A 16,862-nucleotide genomic window follows, 5' to 3' on the forward strand; every position below is an offset into this window, starting at 1 on the left:
TTATCTGTTTGTAGACTCTACTGTATTTTCTTTTTTTTGTGTTGATGTTGTTGTACTGTCCTGTTTATATCTTTGTGAGAAATAAAACATCATGATTGTCACCTACATTATTAGAGATAATATTAGGCCCTGGAAAGAAAAGAACATTACTGTTCAGCTAAGCTCTGATGTATTTTGTAATTAATACACCATATCATATGTGGTTCTTGGGGGGGAAGACAATGATCGGGACACATTGTGTACAGACAGCATTGCAGAGGGAAATGCATGCTTTTGCATGTGTCGTAGCAGAGATTTGAGTGTGAACGAATATGAAGTGATTGCCTCCGTCACTCCGTTGTCTATTCTAGGAAGATTCAACTCCTCCCCGGACTTGTGGCCTCTACCTCCAGCATTAAAAGACGAGCGAAAACGGTAAAACATTAACCTGTTTGCAGGGTAATCACCCCACATTCCTGTGTTTACACAAGCATATTCACTTCACTTGTGTTTGATAGCTTAATATATAATCTTACCTGGTGCATTGTATTGAACTGTGCAGATGGGCCCTGATAAGCTTTTTATGATAATAATAATAATAATAATAATAATTACATTATATGGACCTCGGCGTTAGACTGAGCTGAAGGAGCTCCGGATGAAGAAACTTAAACTAGAAATTGGCAATTTGGAATATGAGAAGAAGCTAGGCCTAGCTATATGCCTATTGAAGTATTTCTTTTTTTTTTTCTCACTAAAGAATGTTTTGTAATGTATCGGCGTGACCTCGTTTGCCGTTTCAAGAAAAGAAATTAACATTTTAATCCCAATTTCCTTTATTTTAATATTTTCTGTGTGAAAAATTTGATGTAATGGCGTCTCTCACAGCTCTGACGGCTGACTGGTCCAAGAGCTGTTTATGAGCCGTGGTCCTGAACTTTACTGGGCCAGCCCCGAGCAGGTTAGGTGTGCGGCACAAGTTACCATGGCGATGCAGCCCAGTAACAAGTTATCCACTTTCATCTGACAGAAAACCCAGGGTTAGACAAGATAAACAAGTTTGAAATTAACTGGCTACGCAAGAGAGCCCGCTTCTTGGGACGGGCCCTCGGAGCCAGGTGTCCATTTTGAGTAGTTGTTGTTTACATCACTTAACAGTAGAGGTTAGCGGTGAGCTAGAAAATTATGCATCGTCATCTTTCATATTTCAATGGGAACATGGCTGATTTCACATAGCTGGGACTCAAAGGCATGAGAAGTCCGTATTAGAGGACTTCTGGGTTAGCAACATGAGCCTTGGCTGGTACTTTCGATCTGGTCTGTCTACCGTGGGGTGGCGATGATCTGGTGTCGGCGTGGTACATTGACAAAACTGCTGAACTCGGGGTTGACGTCCACACTGTCAGGGCCTCCGGGGCAGGTGAAGGTGAAGTGCTGCAAAAGTGAAACCACGAAGAGGAAAAGCTCCATGCGGGCCAGAGACTCTCCAACACAGGACCTCTTCCCTGGAGAGAGACGGGTAATCACCATCAGACCACCATGTTAGAAAGTAGGTACGACAGATTAAAGATAAATTTGACCGTTTTGATTTAATTCATAGCCAGTTCAAGTGTAGCACTGCTAAGAGAGTAAAAGCCACCCATCCATCCATCCATTATCCGAGCTGCTTATCCGATGTCGGGTCACGGGATGCTGGAGCCTATCTCAGCAGTCATTGGGCGGCAGGCAGGGAGACACCCTGGACGGGCCGCCAGGCCATCATATAGGACCGACACACACACACATTCATAACTAGGGACAATTTAGTACGGCCGATTCACCTGAGCTACATGTCTTTGGACCGTGGGAGGAAACCAGAGCACCCGGAGGAAACCCACGCACGCAGACATGGGGGGGGGAACATGCAAACTCCACACAGAGGACGGCCCGGGATGACCCCCAAGGATGGACAACCCCGGGGTTCGAACCCAGGACCTTTTTGCTGTGAGGCAACCATGCCAACCACTGCACCACCGTGCCAGAAAATATCACTACATCATATTCAAACTACCGCTGTGAGGTTTGCAGAAAATGTTTTCCTCTGAATTGTCTTTGTGTTTGCGAATAGTAATCGTACTTTAATCATTTAAAAGATATCACTGTGCGTTCACGAGGGGAATCGCTGAATTTAATTTTACCTGCGGAGAAAGGCAGAAAAGCAGGGTTTTTCTTAAAGTTGCCGTCGTGGTCCAGGAAGTGGTGAGGGTTGAAGGTCCAGGGGGTTTCCCAGAGCTTCTCCACTTTCAGCACAGAGTGCAGCATGGGGAGGATAATGGTGCCCTGTTGAGACAAGTCATTGTCTACATTTGATAAGATAACACATTTGTTTAGTAGCTATGCTATACTGGATTACTGCAGTTCTATGAATGTACATACTTGTTAAAACCTGCAGTCTTGGTACACAACCAAATGAAAATTACAGGCCATTCATTACACATAAATAACCAAGCAATATACGAATGAAATAGCTGTAATTGAACTATGATGATTACCGAGTAATATATGAGTAACATCGGTGCTTTTCTGTATCTCTAGTTTACTTTCTTGTCATTATAATGTGCTGTTGAATATAATCTACATGTACCAAACACAAGTGTTTTGAATCCTTTGTGTCATAGGGATGATTAGTAATTTGTCAAACTTGAATATTGAACATGGTGCCGTCTTTCCTTTGTTTATGTTACTCAGCATATTCACCTTATATTCAAGTTTAAAAGCTAATTACTATTTATCCCTGCGACACAAATTATTAAAAACACTTGTGAATTTATCCCGTACAGTATTTGATGTAGAGCTTATCAAACATCACATTACAATGAAAAGGAAGCAAACTGGAGATATTACCCAGGGGGCAAAACCCCATTTTTGGGGGAAAACGCGGGTCGGATGCTGTAAAAGGTTGTTCTAGGACCTTCAGGGATCCCAACCTGGGTGGACAACCCGAAAAATAAGTTGCAGGAAAGCTACAGGGAGCGTCCAAAGTTGCCCACCCTGCCTGAACACAACCATTTGAGGTAGATAGGGTTAAAATTTTAACGAATAGATATCTTCATGAAAATCACAGTGTTGATTACTCACATTGAGACAAACAAAAAATGTATTGGAAGTTTTATGAAAAATGTTTTTTTACCAGAGTAAATGACGCATATATAATTAAGTATGCACTAATTTGCAGTCTTTGGCTTTGTATTTGTCTGAGGTGAAGAAACTGGCAGAGACAGCTCCAGAGGCACACGAAGCTTTGATCGCAGGTGCATCTGTAGGGAGGAGAGTAAATGGAAACCACAATGGTGTCTCTCCTGACATGATTCTAGAGCAGACGTACAACGCAGATGCCAAAGAGGCCAGTGGTCTGGATGGTATTACCCTCAACCCTGCCGCCAGGAGGAAGTGGATCTACACAAAACCACTGACTGCAGCCGTTTCTGCAGACCTCAAATCTATGCTGCACCTCCATACCTCAAGCCCACACCATGAATCTGGCAAGAGTCGTGTCAACAAGGATGCAGAGATGGTAGTCAAGGTCACAGCAGCAGTAGAGACCAACCCATTCACAACAGCCACATCATCCCTGATCAATATATCCACTGGTGAGTGTGCAGATGCTATAGTCAAGGACAACCTGTTAAGTGTAAAAGAAATTGGTTTGAAGGCACTGTCTGAGTCACTTACCAGTCATCATAAAAAGACAAGTGTTGTTAAGCTTAACACTTTCCACACACAACACATGAAACCAAAGAAGTCTGGGGGGAAAACCTGCACCACTGGCAAGAGCAATGAAGTTACTGCCCTTCTGCGTATGACACAGATCATTGCTAGTGGCGGAGAACTCGACATTGTTGACTTTGTAGGCAACCACAAGTACGGTGACCTTCCCCCATCCCTCTTCAAGTAAGATGGCAGTATGAGAACTGGCACCAAGTCCAGCCTTGTAAAGGTCCTGAAAGAGGAGACCAAAGTAACCATCAATGCTGATCTACCCCAAAACATCCTCAAGACAGCAGTACTTGTAGATGCTATGTCTGCCATAAGACACTGGTCTTTTCACAAAGATGAATGATTTGGAGCAATCGCTGACAGATACAAACACCTGCTGCTGACTGATGTGCCTCGTGGTACTGAAATAATACACTTCTGTTGTGACAGATACAGTGGAACCAGTATCAAGTCAGCTGAGCAACAACAGAGATATGCTCGATCCAAACCAGCCAAAGTGTATGAAGTCAGTGAGCAGTACACAGCTCCAGATCCACATGAGTTTTTTGCTGTGTCTACTAACAAAGCAAACTTGCTGAGCTTTCTCTGTGAAAGATGGTGTGAGGAGGAGCAACTGGGGAGTGATCTTGGCCCTACTCATCTCCACCTGGGTGGTGGATTCAAGGAAGAGACAAAGAGTGTGGTGCTCTCCGCAGGGTCTGTGATGGATGTTCCTGCTCTGGAATCAACACAGCAGGAGGCTGACACTAGGATAATCCTCCACACACTCTACACTGTCCAGAATGAGGGAGTTGAAAGAGTTGTCATACATGCTAATGGCACTGATATCATTACAACATGTCTGTACTATGGTGCAACACACTTGAGTGATCTACCAGAGATGTGGGTTAGAACAGGTCAGAATGCATACCTGCCTATACATGAGATGGTTGTAGCTCTGGGACCTTCACAGTGCCGTGCCATGCCATTCATCCACAGTCTGAGTGGTAGAGACACAACTAGCTACCCATATTTCACTGGGAAGAAGGTATGGTTCAAGAGCAGCATAAGTCGTGACATCCCTGCACTTGAAGACTTTGGTGAGAACCCTAGCGATACCATAACCGATGACCTTCTCAATCAGGCGCGGGACCTCACCATATCAGTGTACACATCCACAGCTGATCAGTTTGAGGGGGCCGATCTGAGCAAATTGAGAGTGTACAAGTTTTTGAACAACAAGTCAACTCTATTAAAGCTTCTACCCCCCAACAGAAGATGCATTTATGCTACACCTGAAAAGGGCTGTGCTGGCAACTATCATTGACAAGAATGCACATATCGCCAAGCCAGAAATTCCCCCATGCACTGAATTTGGTTGGTCTCTGGTTGATGGACATGCAGTTCCTGTTCCGGCAACAAAGCCAGCCCGGCCTGTCTCAATGAAAACAACAATCTCATGTGCATGTGTCAAGGGTTGTCAGAAGAACTGTTCATGTGCAAGGAAGGCAGTTCCGTGCTACATCGGGTGCCGTTGCCAAGGACTGGCGAGCAAATGCAGCAGAATACATAGTGCTAGAGTCGAGAGCAGTGATAGCAGCTGTGACTCAGAAAGCGAGTGAGAAAACATGGGCAAATTTCTATAAAAGATTTCTTTAAAAAGTCCTGCTTTTTAAATTCTGGGCTAACTTTTTGTGTTCAGCATATTGTGTTCAAAGTATAAATTATTTTGTTTGTTTCATGTGTATACTAAAGCATATACCCATCTCATTGTTGTCCTTTAAGGTCCTAGATATGATTTATTTATTTATTTTAAATAATTTGTTATAGTTTTGGCACAGATGATTATTTTGTGTTCAGTAAGTATATTGTGTTCAATGTATAAAATAAGAAATAAATCTTACATTATTTACAGTTACAGGAATTTTGTTTGTTTCGTGATTAATTTAAGGTATAGGCCCATCTCATGTTTCTACTGGGAACAAACCAAGGTATAAGATCAGAGCATATTTTCTAATTTCCATAAGCTGTCTCAGTGTGTCTTTACTGTGAACTCTTACAGAGATATTCATTCACAAGGAGGATTGTGCAATATGACCCAACCAGCTTAAATGCCTGTTTTCGTATGGGGGGGGGCATGTTTGGGCACTCCCTGTAGCATTTCAGCAACTTGTTTTCCAGGTTGTCTACCCAGGTTGTGATCCCTGAAGGTTCTAGATATGATTTCTGCTAGACAACTCTTTACACCATATTTTATTCATTCACAAGAAGGATTATGCAATATGACCCAACCAGCTTAAATGACTGTTTTCATATGGGGGAGGGGCATGTTTGGGCCCTCCCTGTAGCATTTCAGCAACTTGTTTTCCAGGTTGTCCACCCAGATTGTGATCCCTGAAGGTTCTAGATATGATTTCTGCTAGACAACTCTTTACAACATGTCTGTAAAACCATTTCCCCCGGCTATGTGATATTTATGCAAATTAGCACATACTTAATTATATATGCATCATTTACTCTGGTAAAAAACATTTTTGAAAAAACTTCCAATACATTTTTTGTTTGTCTCAATGCGAGTAATCAACACTGTGATTTTCATGCAGATATCTATTGGTTAAAAATTTTTAACCCTATCTACCCCTATTGGTTAATGTTCATAGGCCCGGTGGGCAACTTTGGACGCTTCCTGTAGCTTTCCTGCAACTTGTTTTCCGGGTTGTCCACCCAGGTTGTGATCCATGTAGGTCCTAGATATGATTTCTGGAGAACAACCTTTTACAGCATCCGACCCGTGCAAAAATCAGTTTGCCCCCTGGGTATATAGAAAAACCCCGATTTCACTCATATATTACTCAGTAATTAACACTCATCGTAGTTCAATTACATCTATTTCATTAGTGTTGTGGTGAGCTGGCGTGGAAGAACGGTGAGATAGAGATCTCTTATTTGCAACTCTCGTGCCCCCCAGCACGACAGTCAGAGCGACCGCCTCCCCCGGTTGCTGCAGTATATCACTTGGTTATTTCTGCGTAACCAACGGCCTGTAATTAAAAGAGTTTACTGAAAATACCTTGGGAATTATGTGGCCCTTGAAAGAGATATTTTTTAACGCATAGTGAGGGATGCCAAACGGGGTGATATCCAGGAACCGCTGAACTTCGTGGACCACTGCGTCTGTGAAGGGGAGGGACTTCCTGTCCGCCATAGTGGGGCAACGCTCTTGACCAATCACAGCGTCAATTTCCCGTTGCGTTTGCTCTGAAGGTGGCAAGACAAACAAGATTTATGTGTGACCCCCGCAGTTTTAAATGTCTTCGTGTTAGCGAGTGACGGGTCATTTGTGAAGAATTGCTACCTCGTAAAGTGCTTTTCCGACCGTTTCAGGAGACCTACCCTGAATGCTGGGGTATTTGATGAGAATGCTGAGGGCATATCTGATGGTCGTGCTGGTGGTCTCTGTTCCTGCGAGGAACAAATTCAGGACTGTCGACAGCAGGTTGTCGTGGTGGAACTCGGTTGAAGGGTTTTGCTTTTCCTAGAAAAAATGGAAAGGGAACAACGGATAACTTCCATTTACAAAATTAAACATCGGCCATTTCTCGAAGAAGGCGACAGGGGGACACTGATTGCGCAACATGAAAGCAAACCCAGAATCATGGAGAGCTGTCAAGGGAACCGGCTATTTGAAAGACCATCGCCTACACACTAACACTGCAGGCTTGAGTAGCCTGAAGGTGTTAAATCTGGAGTCGTGAAATTCAGATATTTTGTTCTGTTGTTCTAGATCAGTGGTTCTCAACCTTTTTGGGGTCCTGGACCCCCTGCGTATTTTTGATCTACCCTGAGGACCCCTCCACCTGATCTTGGGGGAGGGGGGCTGCAATTTGATAGAAACAGTAGAAACTGCATTTTAAATTGCATTATAGCATTTATTCACTCTTTGGGGCAAAAATAAGAGCTTTCGGTTGTAACTTAGATATAGTTAACAAAACAGAATTCTTATGCAGTAACTTTCAGATATGTGTAACAAAACAGAATATGTATTCAGTAACTTTCAGATATATGTAACAAAACAGAATTCTTATGCAGTAACTTTCAGATATATGTAACAAAACAGAATATGTATTCAGTAACTTTCAGATATATGTAACAACAGAATTTTTATGCAGTAACTTTTAACAATGCAAACGGGAGCGAGATCTCTTATTAAAATACAATAAATTACACTTGTGAAACAGATGTAATTAGAGAAAAAAGTCCCGTTACCCTTTATAGTTTAGGTAGATAAAGGTCTCAGTCACATTTGAGTAAAATAATCCTATTTCTATAAATGTCATAGGATCTTTTTTTTAAAGATATTTTATTTTCACGGACCCCTTGCAATTACACCACGGACCACTAGGGGTCCGCGGACCCCCGGTTGAGAAACACTGTTCTAAAGGATGCAGCATTTTGAACGCAGCCTTATTACTCTGTTTGGGTCTACTCTAGTGTATCTGAGGACCATTTCATGAAACATATTCCTAAGATCAAATAAATACTATAATGTATTCAAGTGCAGGAAAACCTGGTTGAGTCTGACGAGGTAGCAGTCGATGTAGTCCCTTGGCGAGGCGGGGTTTATTGTCTTCTGGTGCTCATGGATTTTGTCCATGATGAACTGCCTTATCTCGACAATCTGGGCAAACATGGTGTGCTGGCGGCCCGGCAGACGCTCCATGAACCAGGGAAAGATGTTGTACATCTGTGGCGGGGAGTCAGAGAGAGCCCAGATCAACAGATGTGTATCTTTGTGTTTAGGCTACGACGTGTGTCGGTTGACTTTTTAGAGGGGAACACACTTGCCTCCACCCAGTTCTTAGTTTTGGAAAATGTGAGCTTGCAGGATGGAGAGCGAGGTTAAAGACGGAGGTATGCCTCTTCAACCGCGGGATTGAGACGCATATGTGACTATGACAATTTGTAATTGCAAGGGGCGTCTGGGTATTGTAGCGGTCTATTCCGTTGCCTACCAACACAGGCATGGCCAGTTCGAATCCCCGTGTTGCCTCCGGCTTGGTCGGGTGTCCCTACAGAGACAGTTGGCCGTGTCTGTGGGTGGAAAGCCGGATGTGGGTATGTGTCCTGGTCGCTGCACTAGCGCCTCCTCTGGTCGGTCGGGGCGTCTGTTCAGGGGGAGGGGGAACTGGGGGGAATAACGTGATCCTCCCACGTGCTACGTCCCCCTGGTGAAACTCCTCACTGCCAGGTGAAAAGAAGCAGCTGGCGACTCCACATGTATGGGAGGAGGCATGTGGTAGTCTGCAGCCCTCCCCGGATCGGCAGAGGGGGTGGAGCAGAGACCGGGACAGCTCGGAAGAGTGGGGGAATTGGCCGGATACAATTGGGGAAAAAAATGGGGGGGGGGGGTGATCCAACAAAAAAAAAATTGCGAAAATTCCCTGGACCCAGAAAAATGCTATAATATACAAACACTGGACAATACACTGACAAGAGTATCCCACAATGCATTGCGATACCTCACTACAATGACCAACGATGGCAGAGGACGATACAAAACCCAACTAGCAGAAAGGTTGAACCGTGTAAATGTGAGTAGTAGTTTCCGCTATGCCAAGCAGAACATAGTAAAAATACTTTTATTTTGACATTTAAAGAAAAGCTGAGGGTCACGACACCGGTAGAAGCTTATAAGCAGTGTGTCGTCGTTAATCTGCAACTAGCACAAAGGGAGTGGCGTGGCTATATGACGAAGTAGTATTTCCGAATAGTCATCATACATTTTACTCACTAACAGCACACTGGATGATAGTACTCATATACAGTATGTCGTGCGGTGTACACTGTGATTTCAGAAGCAACTCCTGTTGACCTGCTTAAGACCCCCCCCCCCCCAAAAAGGCCTTAGGCACCTCCTATTACCTGACCGAAGGGGCTGCTCATGAATTGCAGGGTTTCAGAGATGATTTGGAGGAGGCGGAGGAAGTGCTCGTCATCGTAGTTGAAGCGCTGGCTGAACACCAGGCAGCAGATGACGTTGGACACGGCGCAGCTCAGGAGGAACGTGGGGTCAAAAGGAGAGGCTGGAGGAGGAAGAGACTTTGAGTGAGACGTCAACGTGATCCCTGGCCCTGTAGTCAGAGCAGGTTATGTAATGTACTCTATATTTACATTGGAAACACTCCCGCTCATAAAGGGGGGGAGGGTGGTGGTGGTGGTGGTTGTGGTTGGGGGGGGGGTTTGCTGGGGGATTAAACGATGCAGCGGCTGCAAAGCAAAAGATGAAAATACTCAAAGGAGGCGGACAATGCCTCCGTAGTTTATCCTCTATTTCATTATGTGCTATTGTCATTCGGTAACAAAATCCTCAGTAAATCAGGAACAAACTGTTAGTTAACAAATCAGACTCGGACTCGTATTTATTGCCAAGTACAAGAACATACAAGGAATTTGTCTTGGCATGTTGGTACAAGAGGGAAAGATTAACAGTAAATAGTAATGATAAAAGTTAAAAAGAATAATAAATAAAATATATACAAGATAAAATAAAAGTAAGGTGCAATAAGGTGCACTCACCACCAATTCAGAGTTGATCAACAATTAGCTAACAAGTAGTTTCGGTCCTGGGTACGACGTTAAACTGAACCGTTGGGTCGTCGGCGACTAAACCAGCACCCCCACTTCAACCCTTGGGTTGTTGTGAGGAGGGTGTGTGGACACCCAGCGGGACTAGAAACAAAACCCGTCAAAGGGCGGATGAGTTCCTCTGTGAACCAACGGCCATCCATACCTGGAGAGGAGATAGGGACCACCAGGTACTCCCCCCTACTGACCCACAATGATGACTCAACCGAGACTTGTTGAGGCATCAGCTGTGCTCCTACGACCTCCATAGCTTACGGAACTGATGATGATGATGATGATGATGATGAGTTTTTGAACAACTCTGAATCAGAAGGTAATTATAAGTTACAAGCAGACTGTTAGATAACATGTTAATGAACCAGTGTCTAATGAGTAGTTCCTGGATGGCTGTGAATCTGCATAATGAACAATTACTTGATGACTCATTCCTGATTAATGCTGACTCAGGTGCTAATTGGCAAGTAACCAATAACAAACCGTTGCTACCTTATTACCGCCATATTAGTTACTGTTTTTGTGTCCCATCAAATAAAGTAGTGCATGGTTACTATTAGGAATGGTGCACTAGTTAACTAGAGGGGGACACAAAAATGGTAACTAACGGTGTGGTGATCATGAAGTAATGACGTGTTCCTAGTGGCAACTCAATTAGTCAATGGTGTGTTAACATGGCATCTTCTGTTCTTAAGTCACTGGTCGTTATCTACATAGCAGCCATACCAACATGTATCCTGGCTCTGTTGAACGACAGAAGCTAAGCAGGTATAGGCTTGGCTAGTACTTGGATGTGTGACCTCCCAGGAAAACCGAGTTACTGCTGGAAGTGGTGTTGGTGGGCCAGTAGGGGGCAGTCTTCCCTCTGGTCCTAATAAAAAAAAAATGCTCCAGTGCAGTGACGTGGACACTGTGCTGTAGGAGATCCCATCCTTTGGATGAGATGTTAAACCAGGGTCCTGACTCACTGTGGTCATTAAAGATCCCATGGTACGTATCGCAAAGAGTAGGGGGTCCCCCAGTGTCCTGTCAAAATTCCCGACCTGACTCTCTCCATCTGATCACCTAACCACCCCCCCACCCCACCCCACCCCCCGTGTAATTCATTCAGTAATTCCTCCCTCTCCACCTCAAGCTGATCTGTGGTGAGCGTTCTGGCGCAAAATGGCTGTCGTACATCACCCAGGTGGGTGCTACACATTGGTGTTGGTTGAGGCGAGTTTCCCCCCTTCAGTGTGAAGCACTTTGAGTGTCTAGACAGAGTGCTATATAAATGTAATCCATTATTATTATTATTATATAGTGCTTGATTCAGAGTTATTCAAAAATTTTTGTCTTCAGTGAAACCTGGCTTCACAGCAACATTCCGGACAAAGCCATACAGCTAGACGGGCTAGCATGCTACCGAGCCGATAGAGCATCATCTTTGTCAGGTAAAACCCGTGGTGGTGGCTTGAGTGTTTATATTAACAAGGAATGGCGTGCCAATGCTGTGATGGTCTCCAAACACTGCTCTCCACTCGTGGAGTTCACAGTTGTAAGATGCCGGCCATACTATCTGCTGAGAGAATTCACTGTTGTTGTTATTGTGGCCGTGTACTTGCCCCCAAGCGCTAATGCCTCAGAGGCACTGTGCGAACTACACAATGGCATCAGCAAACAACAAACCACATACCTCAATGGATTTTTCATTATTGCTGGGGATTTCAATCATGCAGACCTAAAGACTGTATTTCCTAAATTTTATCATCATGTGAAAATTTACCACCAGGGAAAACAGCAAACTGGACCTCATTTACACAAGAAGAATGCATACAGAGCATTCCTCCACCCCCACCTTGGAAACTCAGACCACACCTCTGTGCTAATTCCAGCATACAGGCCACTTCTGAAACTTGCCAAACCGGGTCAGCAACTGATCAGGGCCTGGTCAGAAGGGTCTATTTCAGCTCTTCAGGACTGCTTTGAGAGCACCGACTGGGGCATTTTCAAAGCGGCAGCCTCCTCTGGTGAGCACATTGATCTGGAGGAATACACAGTGACAGTGACAGCCTACACCAATAAATGTACAGACGATGTCACAGTCACCAAAACCATCTCTTCGTGGCCCAACCAGAAGCCTTGGCTGACAGCAGAGGTCCAGACACTGTTGAGGACCCGAAATGCTGTATTCAGATCCAGTGATAAGGCAGCCCTCAAGACAGCAAGGGCCAACCTGTCGTGTGGCGTCAGGGAGGCAAAAAGACAGTATGTACAAGCTCACCCCCAGGACCATCACACTGAGCACCGGCGCTCCACAGGGCTGTGTGCTCAGTCCGCTCTTGTTCACCCTGCTGACTCCTGACTCCACAGCATCATCCACCTCCAACCTCAATATCAAATTTGTTGATGATACCACAGTGGTAGGTCTCATCAGCAACAACGATGAATCATCATACAGAGCGGAGGATCAACTGGTGACGAGGTGCAAAAACAACAACCTCTCCCTAAATATAGGAAAAACTGAGGAGGTCATTATTGACTTTAGAAAGACCAGCGCCCACCATACCCCTCTGACCATCCATGGTATGGACGTGGAGAGAGTCAGCAGTGTCAAGTTTCTGGGAGTTCACATCACAGAGGACCTCTCTTGGTCCTCACATGCCACTGCGCTCTCCAAGAAGGCCCAGCAGCGTCTTCACTTCCTGCGGCGTCTGAAGAAGGCGACCCCCCCCACCCCCACCCATCCTTATCACATTCTACAGAGGCACCATAGAGAGCATTCTGGCCAGCTGTATCTCCGTTTGGCATGGGAACTGCAAGGCCTCCAACCGCAAATCCCTACAGCGGATAGTGAAGACGGCTGGAAAGTTCATAGGACCCGCTCTCCCATCCATCCAGGCCATCTATGATGCACGGTGCACCCGGAAGGCTCTTAGCATCATGAAGGACCCCACCCACCCTTCCCGGATTCACTTCAACCTCCTACCCTCTGGCAGGAGATACCGGAGCATCCGTGCTGCCTCCACCAGACTATGTGATCGTTTCATTCCTCAGGCTGCGAGGTTCCTCAACAGCCTGAACACTTAGACCTCCATAAAATGACTTTTTGACCGTCTTACTCGCTGTCCGTGTCAGGTGTGCTTGTGATGTTTAGGTCTGTGAAGTAATTCTTGTTTTTAATGCACTTTTTGTTTTTAAGATTTATTGTGTGTTATTTGTTTTTATGTGGCACTGAGGTCCTTGTGAAACGTAATTTCATTTCCTTGTATGTACAAGACATGCATATAAGGCAATGACAAATAAAAACAGTCTAAGTCTAAATGACTTGTTAACTATTTGTTAACTAACAGGGTCGTTCCTGATTTACTCACTTCTTATTGCCTGGTACTCGTGATTTTGCGGTCAGTACTGTAAAGTGTTACCTGTTATTTAGTGGTTAGTCTGTGTTAAAGCAGCCCTGGACAAACTACACTGACAGGGAAAAGGATAAGGAATAATCATGATGATCATTATTATTACAAAGCATTGCATTACGTGACAAAGCTTCAAAGTGCCAACCAAAGACATAAAACAACTGAAATAATTGATAAAACCAGATGAAAACCAGATAAAGCAATAAAAGTACCAGGGACAGACAGAGAAGGAAATGTAAATAACAAACAAGGGTGGAACCAAATGAATGCCAAGAATCACGGAGAGGCCTCGCAATCATAATGCATTTTCCAAGGTGTGATTTTAGCCATACGCACCTTTGAACGTCCGCATGCGAGTGACCAGGTGCTTCCCCTCCTCCTGGATCCACTCCTCCATCCCCTTGCGTCCCATCCCGAAGTCTCGCAGCGTCATCAGGGTGAAACGTCGCAGCTGACTCCAGCGCTCCCCGTTGCTGATGGCCAAGCCTGTGAACAGGAGTGGACCGCGGGTCATTCTAAGACAGGCGCGCTCACCAAACGCAGCATCTTATGCAAGAACTCGAATGCGTGACACCCGTGTGGTTTGGATGCAGCAGGCGGTCGAAATGCCACAGAACTCTTAAGAACCTCGTTTGGGTCTGAGAACAGATGCACTGGTAATTATAAGAACAATTATAAACCTTATGTGTATGGCACTTTTCCAAAAAAGCCGTTTGAGAGCTTTACAAAATACGAATAGGTCACAGAAAAGTTGTGTTATAGGACATGCAAAATGAGAAGGGATACAAACAACAAATAAAATAATACAATGATTGAAAGACGAACTTCAAAAAGGGCCAGTGTTTGAGAGGGCTTTCTAAAGTAAGGCGTTTCTGACAGGAACGGCACAGTCACCTGTGGTGGAGAATTCAGACCTGAGCAAGGCAGGACCCTCAGCCTGCTTCCCCCATTACAGGAAAAAAAAACCCCACATGTATGATTTAATTTGATGGAAGCAGATGGGCAACACTGCAAAAAACGGTATATCTGAACAAGCCTGACAGTCTTACAATCAAAATCTTATTTCAAGAATCCTATCAAGAACTGTGTAAGATTATATGTAAGAATATTTATCTTGAGTTGTCTTTCTTAGTTGTTCCATCTGAAAAAGAGCATTTTGTTTTAGGCAAAATAAAAACTTTTTCTGGAGAAGTGCTTTGATGTGGTGATGTGGTGTAATAGCTGCATGGTTAAACGTAAAAAGTCATGCTTCAGACTAGATAGAATGTGTAAAACGTTGCGTTAATGTGAACAGAACATGTGACATAACGTGGTACACATAAGAACCACACGTAGCCAAACCACGTGGTAATTGTTTGTGTTATTTGCTGTAAGGGCAGGCTCACACAGAGACAACAGGTATTCCCAGTTACAGTATATCCCATGGGACTCTATGTTTTCCCAATGAATAAGAGAAAGGTTAAGGCAGTGGTTCTCAACCCAGTCTTCAAGGACCCCCCCTATCCTGCAGATTTTCATTGTCACCCTGCATAGGTAGCCCCGCTTGTACTTACTCGACCAATCATCTCGCAGCACTTAATTATGCAAGGTGTGCATCATCTGACAAAATTCATTGCTGATTGGTTGAATAACTACTAACAGGTACCTATTCAGGGTTGCAAAGAAAATATGCAGGATAGGGGTTCCTTGAGGACTGGGTTGAGAAACACTGGGTTAAGGAGTGCTCTTGTCCTATCTGCAAAAATGCAATTTCCGCCCAAGTTAAAGCTATGTTTATATGAGCTTACATCAGTATTTATGTATGAATAAAAACATTACTCTCTGGTTATGTTGGGCAGATGCCTACTTCATACCACAGCAAACCTGAGGAAATTCTGAGTGAGCATTATGAAATGATGGGCTTTTTTTGTCACCTCACTCACCCCTATCCGGACTGGCCTAATTTGGCTCTTTTTCAGATATTAGGGCAGGTCTAAAGAATAGCCCAAAAAACGTATTTCCCACAAAAATAAAGTTCCACAACCATCCATTTCATTAATGGGACACATGTGGGATATGGAAAAAACATGGTTGTGTGTTGTTCTAACTCGGGCGGTGGGGGGGGGGTATCTCGAAAACTAAAGCCCTTTTTGAGGACTTGCTGCTAGCCTGTACGGTTGTGTTCCTTACCGTAGCCTTTGGTGGCTCTGACCATGATGGGGATGGGTCCTCTGCCGGAGAAGTCATCAGCCTGGTCCACCAGGGCCTCCTTCACCGCGTCGTAGCCCACCAGAACCACAGCCCGCTGCCTGCCCAGGTACACCGTCATCACCGGCCCATAGCGTTCACTGAGCTAGAGGAAGACAAGAAGTGAGCTTGGCTTCCATCTCTTTCTTCCTTGGCTCAAGATATGTGCAAGGAAATTGTTTCTCCTCTATAAGTCACACAAGGGAAAGTAGTTGAGAAGCTGCAGCTTCTCTTGCCAGAGCAGAGCACGCTCACATACCTCCAGAGAATCCCCACGTGCAATCATCATGTGTCATCAATCACTGTAAATCTCTCACCTCCATCAGGCTTTTGAAAGGCCTGTATTTGTCGATTTGTAGCAGGTTCCCGAGGAGCGGGAGAGGCGTGGGCCCCGGGGGCAGACGGCTCCGTCTCCGGTTCCTCAAAACAAACACCCACAGCAGAGCCAAGGCGAGCAGCGCTAACGCCGGCGTACCGGAGAAATCCATTATTCTTTCCCCCCCCCCTCCCTCTATTTGCCCTCTTATCTATTGAAACAGATCTCTGTCGAGCTCTGTTGCCCCGCTGTGCTTTTCAGATACACTCTCGGGTGTCTCAGATCTGAATCTGTGTGGTTATGGTGACCCGAGGTGTGCTGGTTGGGGGGGGGGGGGTTGTTATTAGCAGTAATGCAGCGTTACGACAGTGGTAAACCATGTGACTGTCAAAGCTACCTTTCACCCTGGTTCCGGTGGCTGGAGGCCAATGCAAACAAAGGCAATGCCAGAAACAAGGCGTCACGCATGACCTAAAAACATGAACGCCCCTGTCTGTCACATTAGGGAGAGACCATTTTTCAAATGTGGGGTTGAGATCATGCTGCGTGATATGGACAATGTGAGCGTCGTG

The 16,862-nt window shown here is 44.9% G+C and overlaps 1 protein-coding gene across 1 annotated transcript; it reads right to left on the reverse strand.

Moving 5' to 3' along the window:
• Positions 1-723: 723 nt before the first annotated feature.
• Positions 724-16,498, reverse strand: LOC130115755 (cytochrome P450 2F5-like). The gene is made up of 10 exons (XM_056283571.1): positions 16,292-16,498; positions 15,918-16,080; positions 14,085-14,234; positions 9,637-9,797; positions 8,282-8,458; positions 7,108-7,249; positions 6,785-6,972; positions 2,157-2,298; positions 1,307-1,484; positions 724-1,002 (listed from the first exon to the last, which is right to left on the reverse strand). Exons 1-10 carry the CDS (start codon positions 16,460-16,462, stop codon positions 999-1,001), a joined length of 1,476 nt encoding a protein of 491 aa, XP_056139546.1. The 5' UTR covers positions 16,463-16,498; the 3' UTR covers positions 724-998.
• Positions 16,499-16,862: the final 364 nt, after the last annotated feature.

This window comes from Lampris incognitus, chromosome 7, assembly GCF_029633865.1.
Source record: "Lampris incognitus isolate fLamInc1 chromosome 7, fLamInc1.hap2, whole genome shotgun sequence".
Lineage (NCBI taxonomy): Eukaryota > Metazoa > Chordata > Actinopteri > Lampriformes > Lampridae > Lampris > Lampris incognitus.